Source organism: Musa acuminata, chromosome BXJ2-3 (assembly GCF_036884655.1).
Source record: "Musa acuminata AAA Group cultivar baxijiao chromosome BXJ2-3, Cavendish_Baxijiao_AAA, whole genome shotgun sequence".
In the NCBI taxonomy this organism is placed as follows: domain Eukaryota; kingdom Viridiplantae; phylum Streptophyta; class Magnoliopsida; order Zingiberales; family Musaceae; genus Musa; species Musa acuminata.
In genome coordinates, this window is record NC_088340.1 from 35,911,392 (window position 1) to 35,927,829 (window position 16,438).

At 38.1% G+C, this 16,438-nt stretch overlaps 2 protein-coding genes across 6 annotated transcripts; one reads left to right on the top strand and one right to left on the bottom strand.

Annotated features, from left to right (window-relative positions):
* Positions 1 to 376: 376 nt before the first annotated feature.
* Positions 377 to 7,415, bottom strand: LOC135607943 (protein DCL, chloroplastic-like). 3 transcript variants are annotated; one of them, XM_065100225.1, is made up of 3 exons: positions 6,895 to 7,413; positions 4,584 to 4,698; positions 377 to 729 (listed from the first exon to the last, which is right to left on the bottom strand). In XM_065100225.1, the coding sequence occupies exons 1-3, from the start codon at positions 7,272 to 7,274 to the stop codon at positions 553 to 555; spliced, it is 672 nt and encodes a 223-aa protein (XP_064956297.1). In that variant the 5' UTR covers positions 7,275 to 7,413; the 3' UTR covers positions 377 to 552. The 3 variants fall into 3 exon arrangements, with proteins under 3 accessions (XP_064956297.1, XP_064956298.1, XP_064956299.1); XM_065100226.1 differs by having other exon boundaries at positions 587 to 725; positions 6,895 to 7,415; XM_065100227.1 differs by lacking the exon at positions 377 to 729 and adding an exon at positions 3,870 to 4,359 and having other exon boundaries at positions 6,895 to 7,414.
* Positions 7,416 to 7,868: 453 nt separating this feature from the next.
* LOC103979296 (uncharacterized) lies at positions 7,869 to 14,738 on the top strand. Of its 3 annotated transcripts, none has more exons than XM_009395388.3 (7): positions 7,869 to 8,478; positions 8,597 to 8,670; positions 8,755 to 8,896; positions 11,768 to 11,860; positions 11,941 to 12,063; positions 12,263 to 12,522; positions 14,235 to 14,738. In XM_009395388.3, exons 1-7 carry the CDS (start codon positions 8,280 to 8,282, stop codon positions 14,343 to 14,345), a joined length of 1,002 nt encoding a protein of 333 aa, XP_009393663.2. In that variant the 5' UTR covers positions 7,869 to 8,279; the 3' UTR covers positions 14,346 to 14,738. The 3 variants fall into 3 exon arrangements, with proteins under 3 accessions (XP_009393663.2, XP_009393662.2, XP_018678730.2); XM_009395387.3 differs by having other exon boundaries at positions 7,879 to 8,478; positions 11,762 to 11,860; XM_018823185.2 differs by having other exon boundaries at positions 8,302 to 8,478; positions 8,605 to 8,670; positions 11,762 to 11,860.
* Positions 14,739 to 16,438: the final 1,700 nt, after the last annotated feature.

A 16,438-nucleotide genomic window follows, 5' to 3' on the forward strand; every position in this document is an offset into this window, starting at 1 on the left:
GAGCTTCCCCGCTGCAGTCGCCATGAATTGGAAGAAAGGAGAGTTTGGAGCCAATCGTATTAACCATTTCTCTCTAATCCCTATCTTATGTAGAACATACGCACGCGTGCACGGGCGAGCACACACACACATACACCCGCACGCACACATGCACGAGCGTGCGTGTTTTGGGGCCATTGTCATAGCATACAAAGATGGAGAGTTTTGGAGCCATCCCGACCGATGGCAACCCTATCACCCATACCCACAAATCTGCACGCACACGAACACATGCACGCACGCCCACCACACGTGCGCATACACACACATGCAGCGCACGTGTGCGTACACACACATGCAGATGCCATTACTCAGACTTGTGATGCTAGTTTAAGGATTATCATGCCACAAATTATCGACTTACTAAATGGGCAATATTTCAACCAGAATAAAAGAAAAAAATTAAAATATTTGCCGGTGAAGACAATTAGATACACGAATCACTACAGTAAAGAACTTTGAAATACATCAGGCATACTACGATTGCCATGCAGAGGAAAAGCTTCCTTTACTTTATTCATTATATTTGCGCTTTCGGAAATGCCTCAGGATGAAGGTATCTGCGTACAGCGGATAATTCTTCATTATAAAACCTTTTATGCACTTCCAATATGAGAAATCTTCCGACTCCCCATCCTTCCGTACGATGAACAAACAGCGAGAGTTTTCAAAATCTGGATGAAACCCTATCTATCAAAAGAAATAAAGAGCTTAATCAACAAACACTGATCTCAGAACACAAGATCCAGGTGTATAGTTAGTGATTACTACTACTTAAGATAAAAAAAGTCAGTTTATAAAGTGTACAGCGATTCTCAACTGCGTTCAGCTCACAACATGAGTAAATACTTAAGATCTAAATGACACAGAAAATAATGTACCCCATCACAAATAGAAAACAAGAATATGCAGTTTACAAGCCATTGACATCTCCAAACATTTTTAGATCATCAAGTTCAGATGAATGTCTTATATTTTAAAGGAGCATAAGTGTCCCATTCAATTGGTTCTGTAGGTAATTTGAACACTTCTAAAATTACTGGACACCAAAGCTTGCCAAGTTTCTTATTCTAGATCTACTCTCATGCAATCTGAAATATATTTGTATTTTTCTCCTATGATGCAAAAGCTTAACAATCTAAAATGTGAAACCTCCCACCTGCCACCAACTCCTCTCTATATTTTCCCAGCCTAGAATTTGCTGCTTGCTTACAAGGAAAGCTAACTGTAAAACATTGTTGAATATTTCATGGTGTTTCCCAACTTTGAAATTGCAAGGCAGCTAATCAGAAATTTTTGTTAAATGTCTCAGTGTTTTCAACTTTAAGCTACACTATGGTGCCAAGATAAGAATGTGTGGACGATAATTATGATTATTAGGTTCATGGATTTATATCTAGGTCCAATACTGATATCAGTGACCTGCTGGACCAGTACAATTAACAGTGTATTGGGCAATATACTGACTTAAACTTTTCAATATCATTAAATAAAATAATAAAAATGGAAATGCATGGTATTATACCAAAATCTAGCTATATGTTTCCAAACTGGTACTAGGTGAACCGCTTCTGCACCGATCAGTACGGTTCAGATTTGAGACCTTACTTATATTATCTTAGAAATAGTAAAAGGACCAAAATTTAGATATTTTGGTGCACTTGAAGCTCTATATGCATTATTGACGGTTATGTGAGAGCTAGTCATTCTATGCTTTTCGAACATTATATTGATGATGTACAATTTAGATTGATCTCATGAACTCTATGCAGAACCTATCTGTATTTTTCAGTTTATATAGGATTAAGATGTAATGCTTGAACACACTTAGTAAAAGCATCACTTGTGGGTCTCCATATATTCATAAAATATATTGAGATTCATGACTTGACGTGTGTGAAAAAATGATTCTCTATGAACATATCTTAACAAGTTTCGAAACTTACATCCTGATGTTTCACCACAATGTCACTGCATGGTAACAAGATGCAGTTTAGAAGTAACAATTAGTATATCACAGGCAATTTTACATGACAATAAATAAAGGACATTTAAGATAAAGTTTTCTTATTTCTTCCTTTACCACAACTTCATGCTCATTATCCATTACATCCGAGTAATTTCACCTAAATTCATGCTCAACTTCGATTCCCCTAATTGTTCATAAATGTAAACGTGCTAATTTTGACTTTACAGGAACCTCACAGATCCATCTCATCATCCTCATCTTAACGACACTAATTTTTTTTAAATATGTAGCATCTTAACTATCCAAATTTTCAATCCAAACAACATGGCTGAACTTTCAACAATTTTATATATTCTCATTTCACTCTATAATGGCATTTAAGAAGTAGAGCAGCAATGAGAGAAAGTATATCATCGTTAGCACAAGTTGAAGCTTTCAGTGCATCATGAACTACATATCAACGTCTGGATCTCAATTATAACTATCTCTGTGTGAAATTTTGCAAAAAGATAGAATGAAATTATCTTGCTAAATCATTCAAATTCAAATGGTGGCGGCGGTTGTGCTGTCGGTGGCCACAGTGAAGGTATTTCCAGGGCTCCGATGAGATGATTTAGGGTTTTGTTTTTGTATCTTTGGATTTTTGCATGAAAGATGGTAGGTGTTCAGTTGTGAAGTTTAGTTTCTAACTCTCTTATGTGGGAAAAGGGAGGAGAATTGCCTTTTAATTCTATTATATATATATCAGGTATGTGGATTTATTCTCTTTGTAGTTGCTACTTTTTGGGCTAATTTTTAGATCTATAAATATGGGATTTAAATATATCTTCATATACATGTTCTTTTTCTAAACAAATCATCAAAGGTTTCCTTTCCCACATTATCCAATAATTAGATACAAAGAAGACAAGCTCAATGGCAGGAAAAAGTTCCATGTAGATGATCACAAATAGTTGGAACATTACAGCTTGTATCATAGATACAAAAAAAAAGAGTTAGTTGGTAACAGGAAAACCAATTACAAATTCTACATTCCAGCAACTCTTTTCTCCATATATTATTTCAAACATCTCAGGGCAAACCCAGTTATTGAAACAGTAAAGAGAGGCTTTAAGTGTTTAATGGGGAATGAGTTGAAATTGGACAATTTCCCAATTTCAGCATAGACTCCACATTATTTTATATGTCAAATTAAAAAATAGAGGATAATTTCTAAAGTTCTGCCTAAACTTGGAGTCGTTATATGCATGGCGTGCTCTATCCTATAAGTTTGTCATTTCTTTGGTTCTTTGAATTTTCACAAGAATTTCTCTAAAAAGTCTTGAGAAGGATTATACAAGTAATGTTGAAGCATAACATGAAATTTTTTATCTTTAAACATTTCAAACAATTATCGCAAATTGATTGTTTCAGTAGCAACTCTCAAGCATGCATAAAGGAATCTCCAAAAACACTAAATACTTCAAATTGCTCACCAGTTAAATTTTATTGATTTCTTTCTTATTTATCCCTTTTCTATAGCATGACTTTTGGTATAAATTTTGGCAAAGCAGTTTGAACTGGTATTGCTAAGGCTTGAACAAAGATAAAATTAGAAATTAATTGTTTCAGCTTTGGTCAAACCATGTCTGTAATAACATAGGAACTTTAAACAAATGCTGACTGGTTCTCACCAACCTAGGTTCAAGAGAATGTGTTTTTCATTTATCAAATGGATACACTCTGTGCTATGGCACATCATTGTAAAAATAATAATTAAGATCCATGCAAGATAAAACTGAAGATAGCCCATCAATGAAATACATAAAGTATTTAATTTCCTAGAACATTGTGGGATAAACAGAATTGCACACATAATGCATCAGCAGTTAAGGGTTCCATTTTAAGTTCAAAAAGTACAAGTGCCATTCGAGTCCTGTTTTACTACATTTTATATATACCACCTAGTATGTACTAGTCATGGATTAAAGACTGGTTTACCTTACAGGAGAAAGCAAGTTTCCGGTTCATCGTGTACCAATCAAGATTGACAAAGGAACGCTGGTTGGGCCCTATTGTTCCAATGCTAGATTTAAGCTTTGGCTCAAGTGAAGGCAGATGAACAGAAACCCAACTGGTTATTGAGTGCTTCCATTACCGGTGACCAAGGCTCCACTGCCAATGACAAGGAATACCATCGGATGTAAACAGATGGGTATATTGTATGTGTTGATGAACATGTGTTTCTTCTCTTTCTTTCCTATGGTTTTCCTTCCCTCCTCTCTTTTTCTTTTTCTCCCCTCCTCCTATCATGGTTGTGTCAGAACAAGGACGTTCCAGAGCATAACGACAGGCAGCAGTACCAGTTTGTCCTGTCAGCTCAGCAGCAGTATGTGGTAAGGAAATCCTTGAAGTAGATAACATAAAGCATCAAATATCTTGATGAAATATAGGTCCTCATATCATTAACGGAGAAACAATTATGAAGACAATATAGCAAATGCATCAACCTTTATACAAATTATGTACTAACCAAAATTAATATCACAATACATGAATGAGACTTAACTGAAAGATGACAACCATTGGTACGTACCGTGATATAATCAATTCCGCATCCTATCTTCTTTTCAAACTCTGGATGGTACGGAAGCAACCTTTCTAGAATCGCCTTCTCATGTTCTGGACTGAGTCTGTCACCACTCTCATATCTGCAAAGAAAATTTGTAAATCAAGAACTTCAAACTAAACAAGTTTTGTCTGCAACTGTAATACCATCTCTTGATTGCACTATAATAGTTCATATTATAATATGGACATTTAAGATCACAAAATTTCATGTGACATTAAATATTTTTTGTACTAAATGTTCAATTAATACTACAATTTTGTAGTTCATCAAATTATTATCTCTGAGAATACAGTATTCCTCTGCTAGTTAGGTAAAGAAATGCTTTCTGAGGTCCAAGTTCATTAATTTTGCAGCTTCTAGATATAAATATACAGTAATTTAACGGATGCACAGAGATGATCTTAATGATCCATCATTTGTGGAGACTGATCAGTTAACTAGTGTCAAAACTCGGGATGACATCTTTGGGAGCACTACAATATCAAATGCTTCTGTTATAATCCCTCTTTTAAGCATGGGATAACACCACTTAATGTCTATTTACACTATAATATATTTTAGTTCCATTGCCAGAAACCGATTTTTCATTCACACTCATGAATAAAAGATGAATTCCCATAGTCTCTAATCCTAATTTCTAGTGGCAGAACTGTTCATCCATGCATGAGGCCTTGATTCAATTATCAGAAGGTACTTTTAAGAAGAAAATATACATAGATTTTTAGCATAAAAGCCAATGAAAAAACTCACAAGATTCAGGAGACACAATTAAGATAAGCAAGCAAAACCCGAAGAGATAAGAGAGGGAGAAATATGGGATGACAAACTATTGATATTTATTTCTAAGCAAAACAACCCTAGCAAAAATTGGAATTCAATGTGCATCAATGGTGCAATTAATTGAGATTATTTTTGGTTGGATATTTTCTCTTTTCAGTAGCATGAGAGAGAGTGAGAAGCAGGTTGGCTTGGAAATGCACCTTTACATTTTAATTTTTGTAACTACGAGGCCAGGGTTCAAAAATAAGGCCATCTTTATAGTAATAAAGGGTCAAAACCGCTACAGATAAAATTGTTTTCCACAATAAAAAAGAGAACACAATTTGGATCCAATCTTACCGGGTAGATGATCAAGTATCTATGGCTATGACTTGAATTCTTTGATGAAATTCTAGTGGCACAGAAATGGTTGAATTTGGTAGGTAAAGACAAATTTTAACTACAAAATTAGGTACTAATTTGTGTTGAAACATATTCCTTAATAAATTTGCTTGACTAAAACTTTTCAACTATCCAAAAAAGACCCATTTGTTAAAACATGTCAACTCAAAGTTGTCCCTATAATATGACCAGCTCATGTCAAAATTGCAACCTCAATACACAACTTGCAGGCTTTGTGTGGGTTAGGTAGAACTGAAATTACCAGATCCACAGAATCAGCATAGTATCCATATAATAGGCACCAATTTTGGTCAAAATTAATGTTTATAGCTTCGACATACAATCTCATGGTTAATTGTGAACTAATTTCTCCAAGTAAATTATTAACAATTCTAAACTGTCATGGAGGTTATCGAACTCAGGTTGCAGCCAGTTCCTGGTATGTAGGTCTAAAATAAGTTTGTTATGAAATTCATAATGTATAGCCAATTCCGATAAGTAGGTTTTTAATCAAAACTAATGAATTCATCTTTTTTCATAGTGCCATAATCTGTTTCCACTTTGATGCCTACCTCACTAGATTTAGCATCCACATCTCCTTTCTTAATTTTCAGGTGTTGACAAATTGATCCTTTTTCTTCTCAAATTTCAATATGCATCTTGCAAAAGAGAATTTGATCCGCGACTTGACGACAGGGCCTAATCATCCTAAAACCATTCTTTGCTTGGTCATACTATAAACAAGTAAAATAAAACACAAATTTGGTGTGATGCCACAATCCTAGATTAGAACATTTTCGGGTCTACCAACTGAGAAGTTGAGAACAGAGCGGTGTCAGAATAGATAAATCGAACATATCCCAGTGGATATATACATCTCATTAGTTCCATTCCTCGACACACAAAAGCCTAATTTTCTGCTGCATCTGTTTGAGAACCATTTTAGCAGAAGAATGAAGCGTGAAATGCATCCATTCTGCTGATTCACTAAATCCTAATCCTAATGCGAAGACGGAATTGGTTAAGTAAAATGAAGGTCAACATTAATTCAACCAGGTGATAGGCTTCTGAAATCCAGTCTAAATAATCTAAGTCGGAATATCCATTCACCTACTTTCCAGAGTGGAGGATCATCCTGACAAATCCGACCAGGGGCACGGTGTCCTGCAAGATCAAATCCTCCCAGTCCACCCACTCCTCGTCCTTTCGCCGCCCGTTTCTTCCCCGGGCCTCCGCGGGCGAGTCAAAGGTGGAGTCCCGGCCATTTTCCGGCGAGGGGGAGGAGGTCAAGGGTCGTCTGAGTAGGGTCGGATCTTTGTCGGCGGCATGGCTCTTGACCTTCCCTCCCTCGGAGCTGGCGACGCAAGCGAGGGGGAGTGGGGCGGGGAGGGGCGGGAAGGGGATAAGCCGGAACGAGGAGGAGGGGCGGGCACAGGCACTGCTACGGCGGAGGAGATGAGGGGGAGGCGGAGAGGAAGCCGAGATAGAGGTCATGGCGATGGGGGGAGTCGCTTATCCTCTTCCTCTTGTAAGTTATTGCCGCATAAATCGATGCGGCGATATCACTCTTTCTTCTCTTTCCGTCCTTTGTTACGGCCTTACCTTCTCAAGCAGAGAGACGGAGGGAGAGGCCGGGGAGGGATGGATATGCTGGGGATCTTCTACAGGGAAGGGAGGACGAGTGCCGGGATTCGGAGACACGCCGCGGCTATTGATTGGCAGTGAAAGCTTGAACTGGTGGGGCAATCTACAAATCCGAAGAGACAGAAGTTTTAGTCAACCCCCAAGTCCAATATCAAACCCAAGACATAACTTTTGGTGGGCCCATCTACAATGGTTCTAACAAGGCCGATAGCCTGATACCATGATAAATAAACCATAATGACAATATATATATATATATATATATATATATATATATATATATATATATATATGAAACTGAAATTTAGATGAATAAGTAATTTTGTATAATTCTTTGTCCCAAAATAAAGGAGACGGATTCATGTCTCGGGCAGCTCATCCTACCCGCCTCATTATCGGAAGCGGTGTCAAGAAACCCCTCATCGGGCCAGGTCGGGTCCAGGATTTCCTGCACACAAGTGAAACACAAATCACAGTTTCTCAATACGGTACAGTGGGACCCGCCAGGAAGGACCTCCTATGGATGGGATGGAGGTAGATCGTGTCCGACTCCAAGCAGCTGATTTATATTTCCCGGAGCACATTTCGGCCACCACGCTCACCGCTGCGTAGGAACTCTATTTTCCGTCGGTCGCACGTCCAAAGCCGGGCCTCCGTTCGACGGTCTAAAAGCAAAGCGCGAACTGCTCGCGAGCTTCTTCCGACGACGACAATAAGGCCCACTGCGGTCCCGTCACCGCCGCCATCCTTACTCCGCACCTCCCATTGTTCCCAGATCCCTCTCCATTGGCGGGAATAGGATCTGATCGACCAACGCTCGGAACCTGCCGAGGAGGGCAGCGAAGATACGATGTCATGAGGGCGGTGAAGGCGAAGGTGGAGGGATGGCGAGGGTGGGGGAGGGGCCGCGGCAAGTCTGGCTGCTGGTCTTTTAAGCGGATCACCGTCGTGGCTTGCTGCGTCAACCTCATCGCGGCGCTCCTCGTGCTCCGATCTTTCGACACCTCGTTCTTCCTCTTTCCCTCGTATGGGTTCAACGGGAATCTTTTTTCCGGTACAAAGATGGCTCCTTTCTCGCTTAAACCGTTTGGCAGTTCGAGAGGCCGATTTGTTTTGGGGCTTCTTTGCATTTGGCTAATCGATACTTCTGCTGCTTTATGGAAATTTTCTAGTGGATCAGGTTGAGAGGATAGAAGAATCGATTAGGGTGCGAAGAGAAGCGGAGTCTGTGGAGCTCGTTAGAGCGGTAAGCGCGTTGGTGCAATTTATTGCCTTTGTCTCAGTTTTTGGGTTTGGGTCTTTGATTGGCCTGTTTTCTGGGTGAGAATAGGTGAGGAAACTGAGTAAGGAGTTGTCCAGAGAACAGAAGAGGGGATTGAAGTTGCCGCAAAATGTGAAGCAGAAGCTGGCGAATGAGATTCTGCAGAGGTTGCAAGGTGACAATGTTGACACCAATGTGACAAAACAACGAGGTGGGTGATTCTTTCATTTGATTGGGTCAAATCTTTTTCTCGTGAACATCTTGATTTGGTTATTTGTTCATCAAAATAGAGAATTTAATGGTCAAGTGAACCAAAAAACCATAATCTTGAGCGATTGATTGTTTGCATTTTGAAGCATCGTATTCCACTTCAGTCTTAGATTTTGACTGGGATCTAACTTTATATGGTTAGGTCCTTCATTGTAAATTCTAATTGTGAAAGTCCTTTGGATTTTACCAAATCAAATAAGTCCTTTCATCTGTTCTATATCTGCACTGTGTGTAGGATCAAAGATTTGTCTTTGGTAGATGTTGACGACTCCAAAAACTATCTCATCTACTTTAGTTAATATTAATCATCTTATTAAGCTACAACAAGATGTTGATCTGAATCCCCTTAGCAGCATATATGAATACTTCTTTGCATGAACACACATAAAGCTTTGTGCAGTCTGCTTTTCGCATAGTTTTCCAAGCATTACTTTGTCCATGTAAAGGTTTTAATCAGCATCCAAATAGGCTATAACTTCAGTTTTGCTTTTTGGCATATTTACTGGGACTGTCCTGCGGCGCTTGTAACTGTGGTCTTAGTTCTCCATATCTATTCATGTTATGTCAATTCTTGGTACACTACCCAAGAAACCATGGGAATGCAATCACATAACTTTTATTCATTTTCATAGAACACAACCTAAATATAGAGTCCATATTGGATTCCAGAAGATTTATTCCATAAAATCTCAAACAATGAGAACACTGTACAATAACAGAATTTTTGCTCTTTCATGTTCTTTACCGCTTTGGTCTCAAAATAATTAAATGCATAGCTGATGAGTTAGGATGATCAAAATATCCTAACCCTATGTACCAAACAAATTAACTGATTCATTTGCACCAACCCAAGTATAATATTTAGTTAAGAGCATATCAACAACCCAAGGATCCTTGCCCTGGGTAATGCATCTGCCTAGCCTACTAAGAATCTTTCTGATGACCTTGCAAGTGAACATATTTCTGCAGTAAAGAAGGTACCATTAACTAAACAAGTTTTACAGTCTCTTCAACACAACCTGTGTCGCTAACGGCTGACAGTCTCTCATAGTTTATTACACCAATGCACACCATGCAGATGCCATTTCAGCATAAAGTATGTCAACTGTTTTTATTTAGAAAAAGAGAATGATAAAGAGAGATAAAAAGGAGAAGGATAGAATAATACAAGTACAAAAAAATTTTGTTTGTAATTTAAACTATTTTCACTTTTTGCTATTCAATCATCTATACTTTTTTTTAAAGTCTGGAAAGAACTAATTTATTTGGTAAATGAATATGAAATTATTGATAAATGACACAGTTGCTTGTGCAACCATAATTGATAGGTTATGATTACAATTATCATAATTGTGGATAAAAATGTTGACCATATGGCAAAATTTAACTTGTCTCCATCCAATTAAATGGAGGTCCTTCATGTTCACCATTTATTTCCCAAAGATAGATCCTATATATTTTATAATTTGATCAAGTGTGACATTTGAAATCTGAGTGTGATTGCTAAACAGCTAGGAATACACAAAGGAATGAATGATCACAGGAGCCCTCTAGACCTAGAACAAGGTTTTCCTTTTCCACCAATCCAACTGGGCTATATGATTACTGAATTCCACACAAAGCAACCAGTCCTTCCTGAGATAAACAATATGTCTAAGAATCTCTTTAGTTATATGATCAATCCAATTAGGTCTCCATGCACTTGATTTCTTAAGAGTAACCTTCTAGCAGCTTAAGCATCCAAGTCTAAACAACATTAATGTAATGTAGCAACTCCAGAATATGCTCAAGACAATCTGTGACCATATATTAGTTTGTCATCACAATCACCATACTAATTTTAAGCCTATTTGATATGCCCAAAATCTTGAAGTTTATTGCTTGTAGGTAGTCCATCTATAGTCCTCCCTTTGGGATCAAAATTAAATGGAAGATAGAGCATGTAAGCCTTATATTACTTGTTGGGTTATAATATCAGTCCACTAGACCGTATGGGGAGGCCTTATTGAATATAAATGTACCAAGCTGTACTGCATATAAATGTAGCTATCTCCTTGCTTATTCCAAGTGATATGCCAGATAAGTGAAGCTTGAGACTCTGTACTCTCCCTTGGAAGTATTGGCCAATCTGGTTCCTCCATCACATTCTTCCTATGATTATTACATAACTCGATATAGCCTCGATAATCCTGCTTGACTTCTTACTTGTACTGCATTCACAAAAACCAAGGTTTGGATACAGTTATCACAATGATGGATGATAGTGGTCTTGTGAAAATGACTAGGTATCTGAATCACCTCTAGCTATCAATTTTATTCTAACTTCTACCACTGCTTAACAGATATTTGCTAGATTAGAGTGTTATGCTTTTGCCGAGTATAACAAGCACGTTATTACTGTCAACCTAATATAAATACATAACATCAAGCTTCTCAAGGAACTTAAAACTTAATCCACATAATGTTTTTCCTTGGTATCCACATTACTTAAACCATATCCTTTCTATCAATAGAATATTTCAAATTAACCAGTTGTATGTTTGAGTATTTTGACCTTTAATTATATCATGGAGTCAATTGTATGTGTTAGCCGGCTGGCTGATTTTGCGTGCAAAGATATTGCATATGGATTACATTTCTTCTAGAGTTGTATTAGAATAGGAATACGAGACAAGAATGGATAACTGTTGACATTGCTGTAGCCTGAACAACATAGGAATATGAAATTTTGATGTGCTACATCTGCTTGTCTACTTGTTGCAACTGTGATGCATTTGTAATTTAATATGTCACCTATTCTGAGCAGAAACAGTGGACTTATGGCGAATTGAGAAACTAGAAGAAGTTAGAAGGGTGACAACTTCAAAATCAAATATAGATTCAAGCATCTCTTACCAGGAAGCAAGTATGTTGCCTCTGTTGGATAATTATGAATTTTAATATACTGTTCTATATTTTTTTCAAAATGTGACCATGGTTTTGCAGAGATGTTGAAAAGAGTGTTGGAGTCTAATTGGCTTATGCTCTTGGAAGGAATTGGGCTCTGGATTCCAGCTGATGTTATTCACACTGAACACAATGATAAACCTAAAGATGAGCAGGAACTTGGTAACTATATTGGCCAGCTGGAGTCTATAGTCTTATTATCTTTCCATATTATCTTCAATGATTCAACTCTGTCAGGCATCTACTTTTGCTCTGTAAATAAATATTACAAATTTGATGAGCTCATATTTGTTTTCTGCTGCTTTCAATTTACCGCTGCTTTGTTTTATTTTTAAAAGCCTCTTAATGCACCCTTCTGCAGAGGAGATAATTCCTGGTCGACCACTGCCTCCTGAATGCCATGCTGAGCTTCATACTGATTATGATGGAGCTGCTGTTAGATGGGGGCTTACCCACCATAAAGACAGCGCTGCTGATTGTTGTCAGGCTTGCTTAGATCAGGCCAAACATCCAAAGCCAGGGGAAAAGAAGTGCAATATTTGGGTTTACTGCCCATCAGAGTTTGGGTGCTATTCACCAGATATATATGAACACAAACATCAGGAGTGCTGGCTGAAGCAGGTTCTGTTTTATTTATTTTAGCATGATTACCTTCTATATTAGCCATATTAATTTGCTGCTGAATTTAAGATTCTTCCTCTAGTGAAATGCAGATTCATGTCACCTTTTCGCATTTCTTGTTAGGACAAGGAATCAGAATCACAAAATAGGAAATATGAGAGAAAACCAACGCAAGAATCCTGTCAAAATTTGACACAATAAACTGGTGACTGAAAATTTTATGGCTTACTTTATAAAATGGCATATGTCAATTGCTTAATGAGGATGAGCAAAGCAGAATTTACATTGTAATCTTAGTTCCTACTATCCTAATAACTTTTGTAAAATGGTCCTTATCCATATGATTCAAAACTTTTATATCCAATTTATTGGTTAATCAGTCAGTTGGGTCTGTTGTACCAAACCATTCAAAACTTGTTCCAATGTGACTAGTAGGATGTCAATTTCCTCCACTCCAAAGTTTTACATCCTGATCAAAACTGACTAATTTTTCTTGTGATCTCGAGGAATTTCCCATCTTGCTACATACAATGTGAACCCTTTGTTGACGCATTTCCCATTTATGCTCAAAACTATATGGTGTCTCCAAAATTATTTCCCTTTGCTGGTGGTTAATGGTTTATACACCATCCACATGGCATCCCATATCTCATGCACAAGTAACTGGCTTTTAACACATTCCTCTCCTTCAAACCCACAGTAGTTGTGTTGCCCGATAGTTCCCTTTCAATTTGTGAGGTCAGGCAGTAATTCCATTGTGGTCGACACCATATAGATGGTTAATACCTTTAATATCATATTTATTGAGATTAAAGCCTGAACCAAGTAAATTTTGTTTTCAAGTGCTACTCATAAGTTGTTCTTTGGGAATGGATACATCTATGTTGTCCAATTGCTGCTCACATCCTATGTTGGACTAGTTGAGGATATTACAGTTTTTTTCTATTCATAAATGGAATAGACCTAATATTTAAGAATGTTTGATCAGTATATTCAAAATGACTATTCTCACTCGTTATGTTGTAAAAACCCTTGTTATGCAGAGCCTGTAGATATTACTGCCATTTTTGTTTTCTATTATTTTGTTTTCAAGTGCTACTCATAAGTTGTTCTTTGGGAATGGATACATCTATGTTGTCCAATTGCTGCTCACATCCTATGTTGGACTAGTTGAGGATATTACAGTTTTTTTCTATTCATAAATGGAATAGACCTAATATTTAAGAATGTTTGATCAGTATATTCAAAATGACTATTCTCACTCGTTATGTTGTAAAATCCCTTGTTATGCAGAGCCTGTAGATATTACTGCCATTTTTGTTTTCTATTATTTTCCATGGTTTTTGGTGGCCGGATAACCATGCTAGCTAAATTTGATTGAAATTTTGGCTCTGACTTTTCCTTGTCTTTGCCAAATAATTTGTACTTGTATCAAATGTCTCTTGTTTAATTTCGGAAAACCTACTATTTTTTTCTTTCACTAATGGACTCTCTGCTGCCATTTCAATGGAAACAACTGTAATCTTGTAGTTAGGTGTTGTTGCTTATTTGTTACAGGTGCAGCTAGGAAGAAACTATATATTAAGGTTCTAAACGCTTAATCAATTTGACATGTTACTGGTTCCTTTTCCGCTAAGATTTATGTCTTTACCGACATGCAAATCTTCCTGTTTCCTAATCTCAAGCTGCTTATTTTGTCTCTTTGAATGCAGGCCGAAAAACCTCGGTTGAACTTCAAAGATAAGTATTCCAAATCTTACAGGAAGAAACACCCCGATGCACCCATAGTCGTGCCATGGATGTCAGGTGTTGTGGGTGCATAACTAGCACCATCTCCTTCCTTAATGCTGCACTAATACCCAGAAAAGGAAATGTTTCAGATCTATATGGCAAGATAGCAACATTGGCTGCCTGCATTCACCATGTCATCTAAACCGTCTGACAATTTCATCCTGCTGCCACCATTTTTCTATGACATAATATATCTACCCATCTATCTATCTATCTATCTATCTATAGTATTCTTTATGTCAGCTTCTACATTTGAGAGAGGCATCTAATTGGTTTGAGAGAACTTGATTTTTAGCTCAATTAAATTCTTCTCGAGTTGCAAACTAGTGAGTTATCAATGAAGAACATCGATGATAGCTAATTTAAATGTTCCAGAAGGTACTTGTGATTGAATATTTATGTCATAGCTTTATCGAGGTACAATATTGGCCAACAATTAAGAGAGCTGTAAACCTCTCTGAGTATTCCATCTTCCTGCTTGATACAGATTTGTTTGGTTTCACGGTAACACATTTTGATCTGGGAGTAAGCTGTGGATTTGATCGTTATGGAGGCAATTCTAGACCTGCAATCATCTAAAAGCTGGTGCAGGGTTCCAAGTTGGGTCCATTATGTCCTCTTCCTTGATTCAGTAGGATCCTCAGCAGGTCATGCTATTCTATCCATTTATCTCATATTTTAATATATCAACCTTCACATCTATCCACTCATCAGCCTACTTGGTGTGAATCTATGAGAAATTAATTTTACTGAGCAATAGGGTTATATTCTTTGAGTCCAAATGTATTTTAATGATTTTAAAGGGTAGTGTCGGGAAAAGGGTAGTGTTGAGAAACGAATGTGCCGTGGCTGATGAGCCAGCACGGCTTGGTCCACAGGTCAATGTCGGGAGCCTTCTGTCGGTTGAGCTGGTTGTCAAGCCAACTAGATCCTCGAGTCGAGGGGTGGGTTGGTCGATGACTCATCATGGGGGCGTTGGTCTGCGACTCCTGAGGTTGTTGCCTTCCTGCAAAAATGGCTTTCGTCGGGTGATCCCCGATTTTGGCCCATTCGACGAGCAAATCAGTAGTTTTTTTTTTTTTTCTCTTTTTGGAGGTCGGGATAAAGGTCTTTATACTGTTGTGAGAGGATCGATCCACTCAGTGTCTAAAAGCTGGTGCAGGGTTCCAAGTTGGGTCCATTATGTCCTCTTCCTTGATTCAGTAGGATCCTCAACAGGTCATGCTATTCTATCCATTTATCTCATATTTTAATATATCAACCTTCACATCTATCCACTCATCAGCCTACTTTGTGTGAATCTATGAGAAATTAATTTTACTGAGCAATAGGGTTATATTCTTTGAGTCCAAATGTATTTTAATGATTTTAAAGGGTAGTGTCGGGAAAAGGGTAGTGTTGAGAAACGAATGTGCCGTGGCTGATGAGCCAGCACGGCTTGGTCCACAGGTCAATGTCGGGAGCCTTCTGTCGGTTGAGCTGGTTGTCAAGCCAACTAGATCCTCGAGTCGAGGGGTGGGTTGGTCGATGACTCATCATGGGGGCGTTGGTCTGCGACTCCCGAGGTTGTTGCCTTCCTGCAAAAATGGCTTTCGTCGGGTGATCCCCGATTTTGGCCCATTCGACGAGCAAATCAGTAGTTTTTTTTTTTTTTTTCTCTTTTTGGAGGTCGGGATAAAGGTCTTTATACTGTTGTGAGAGGATCGATCCACTCAGTGTCTAAAAGCTGGTGCAGGGTTCCAAGTTGGGTCCATTATGTCCTCTTCCTTGATTCAGTAGGATCCTCAACAGGTCATGCTATTCTATCCATTTATCTCATATTTTAATATATCAACCTTCACATCTATCCACTCATCAGCCTACTTTGTGTGAATCTATGAGAAATTAATTTTACTGAGCAATAGGGTTATATTCTTTGAGTCCAAATGTATTTTAATGATTTTAAAGGGTAGTGTCGGGAAAAGGGTAGTGTTGAGAAACGAATGTGCCGTGGCTGATGAGCCAGCACGGCTTGGTCCACAGGTCAATGTCGGGAGCCTTCTGTCGGTTGAGCTGGTTGTCAAGCCAACTAGATCCTCGAGTCGAGGGGTGGGTTGGTCGATGACTCATCATGGGGGCGTTGGTC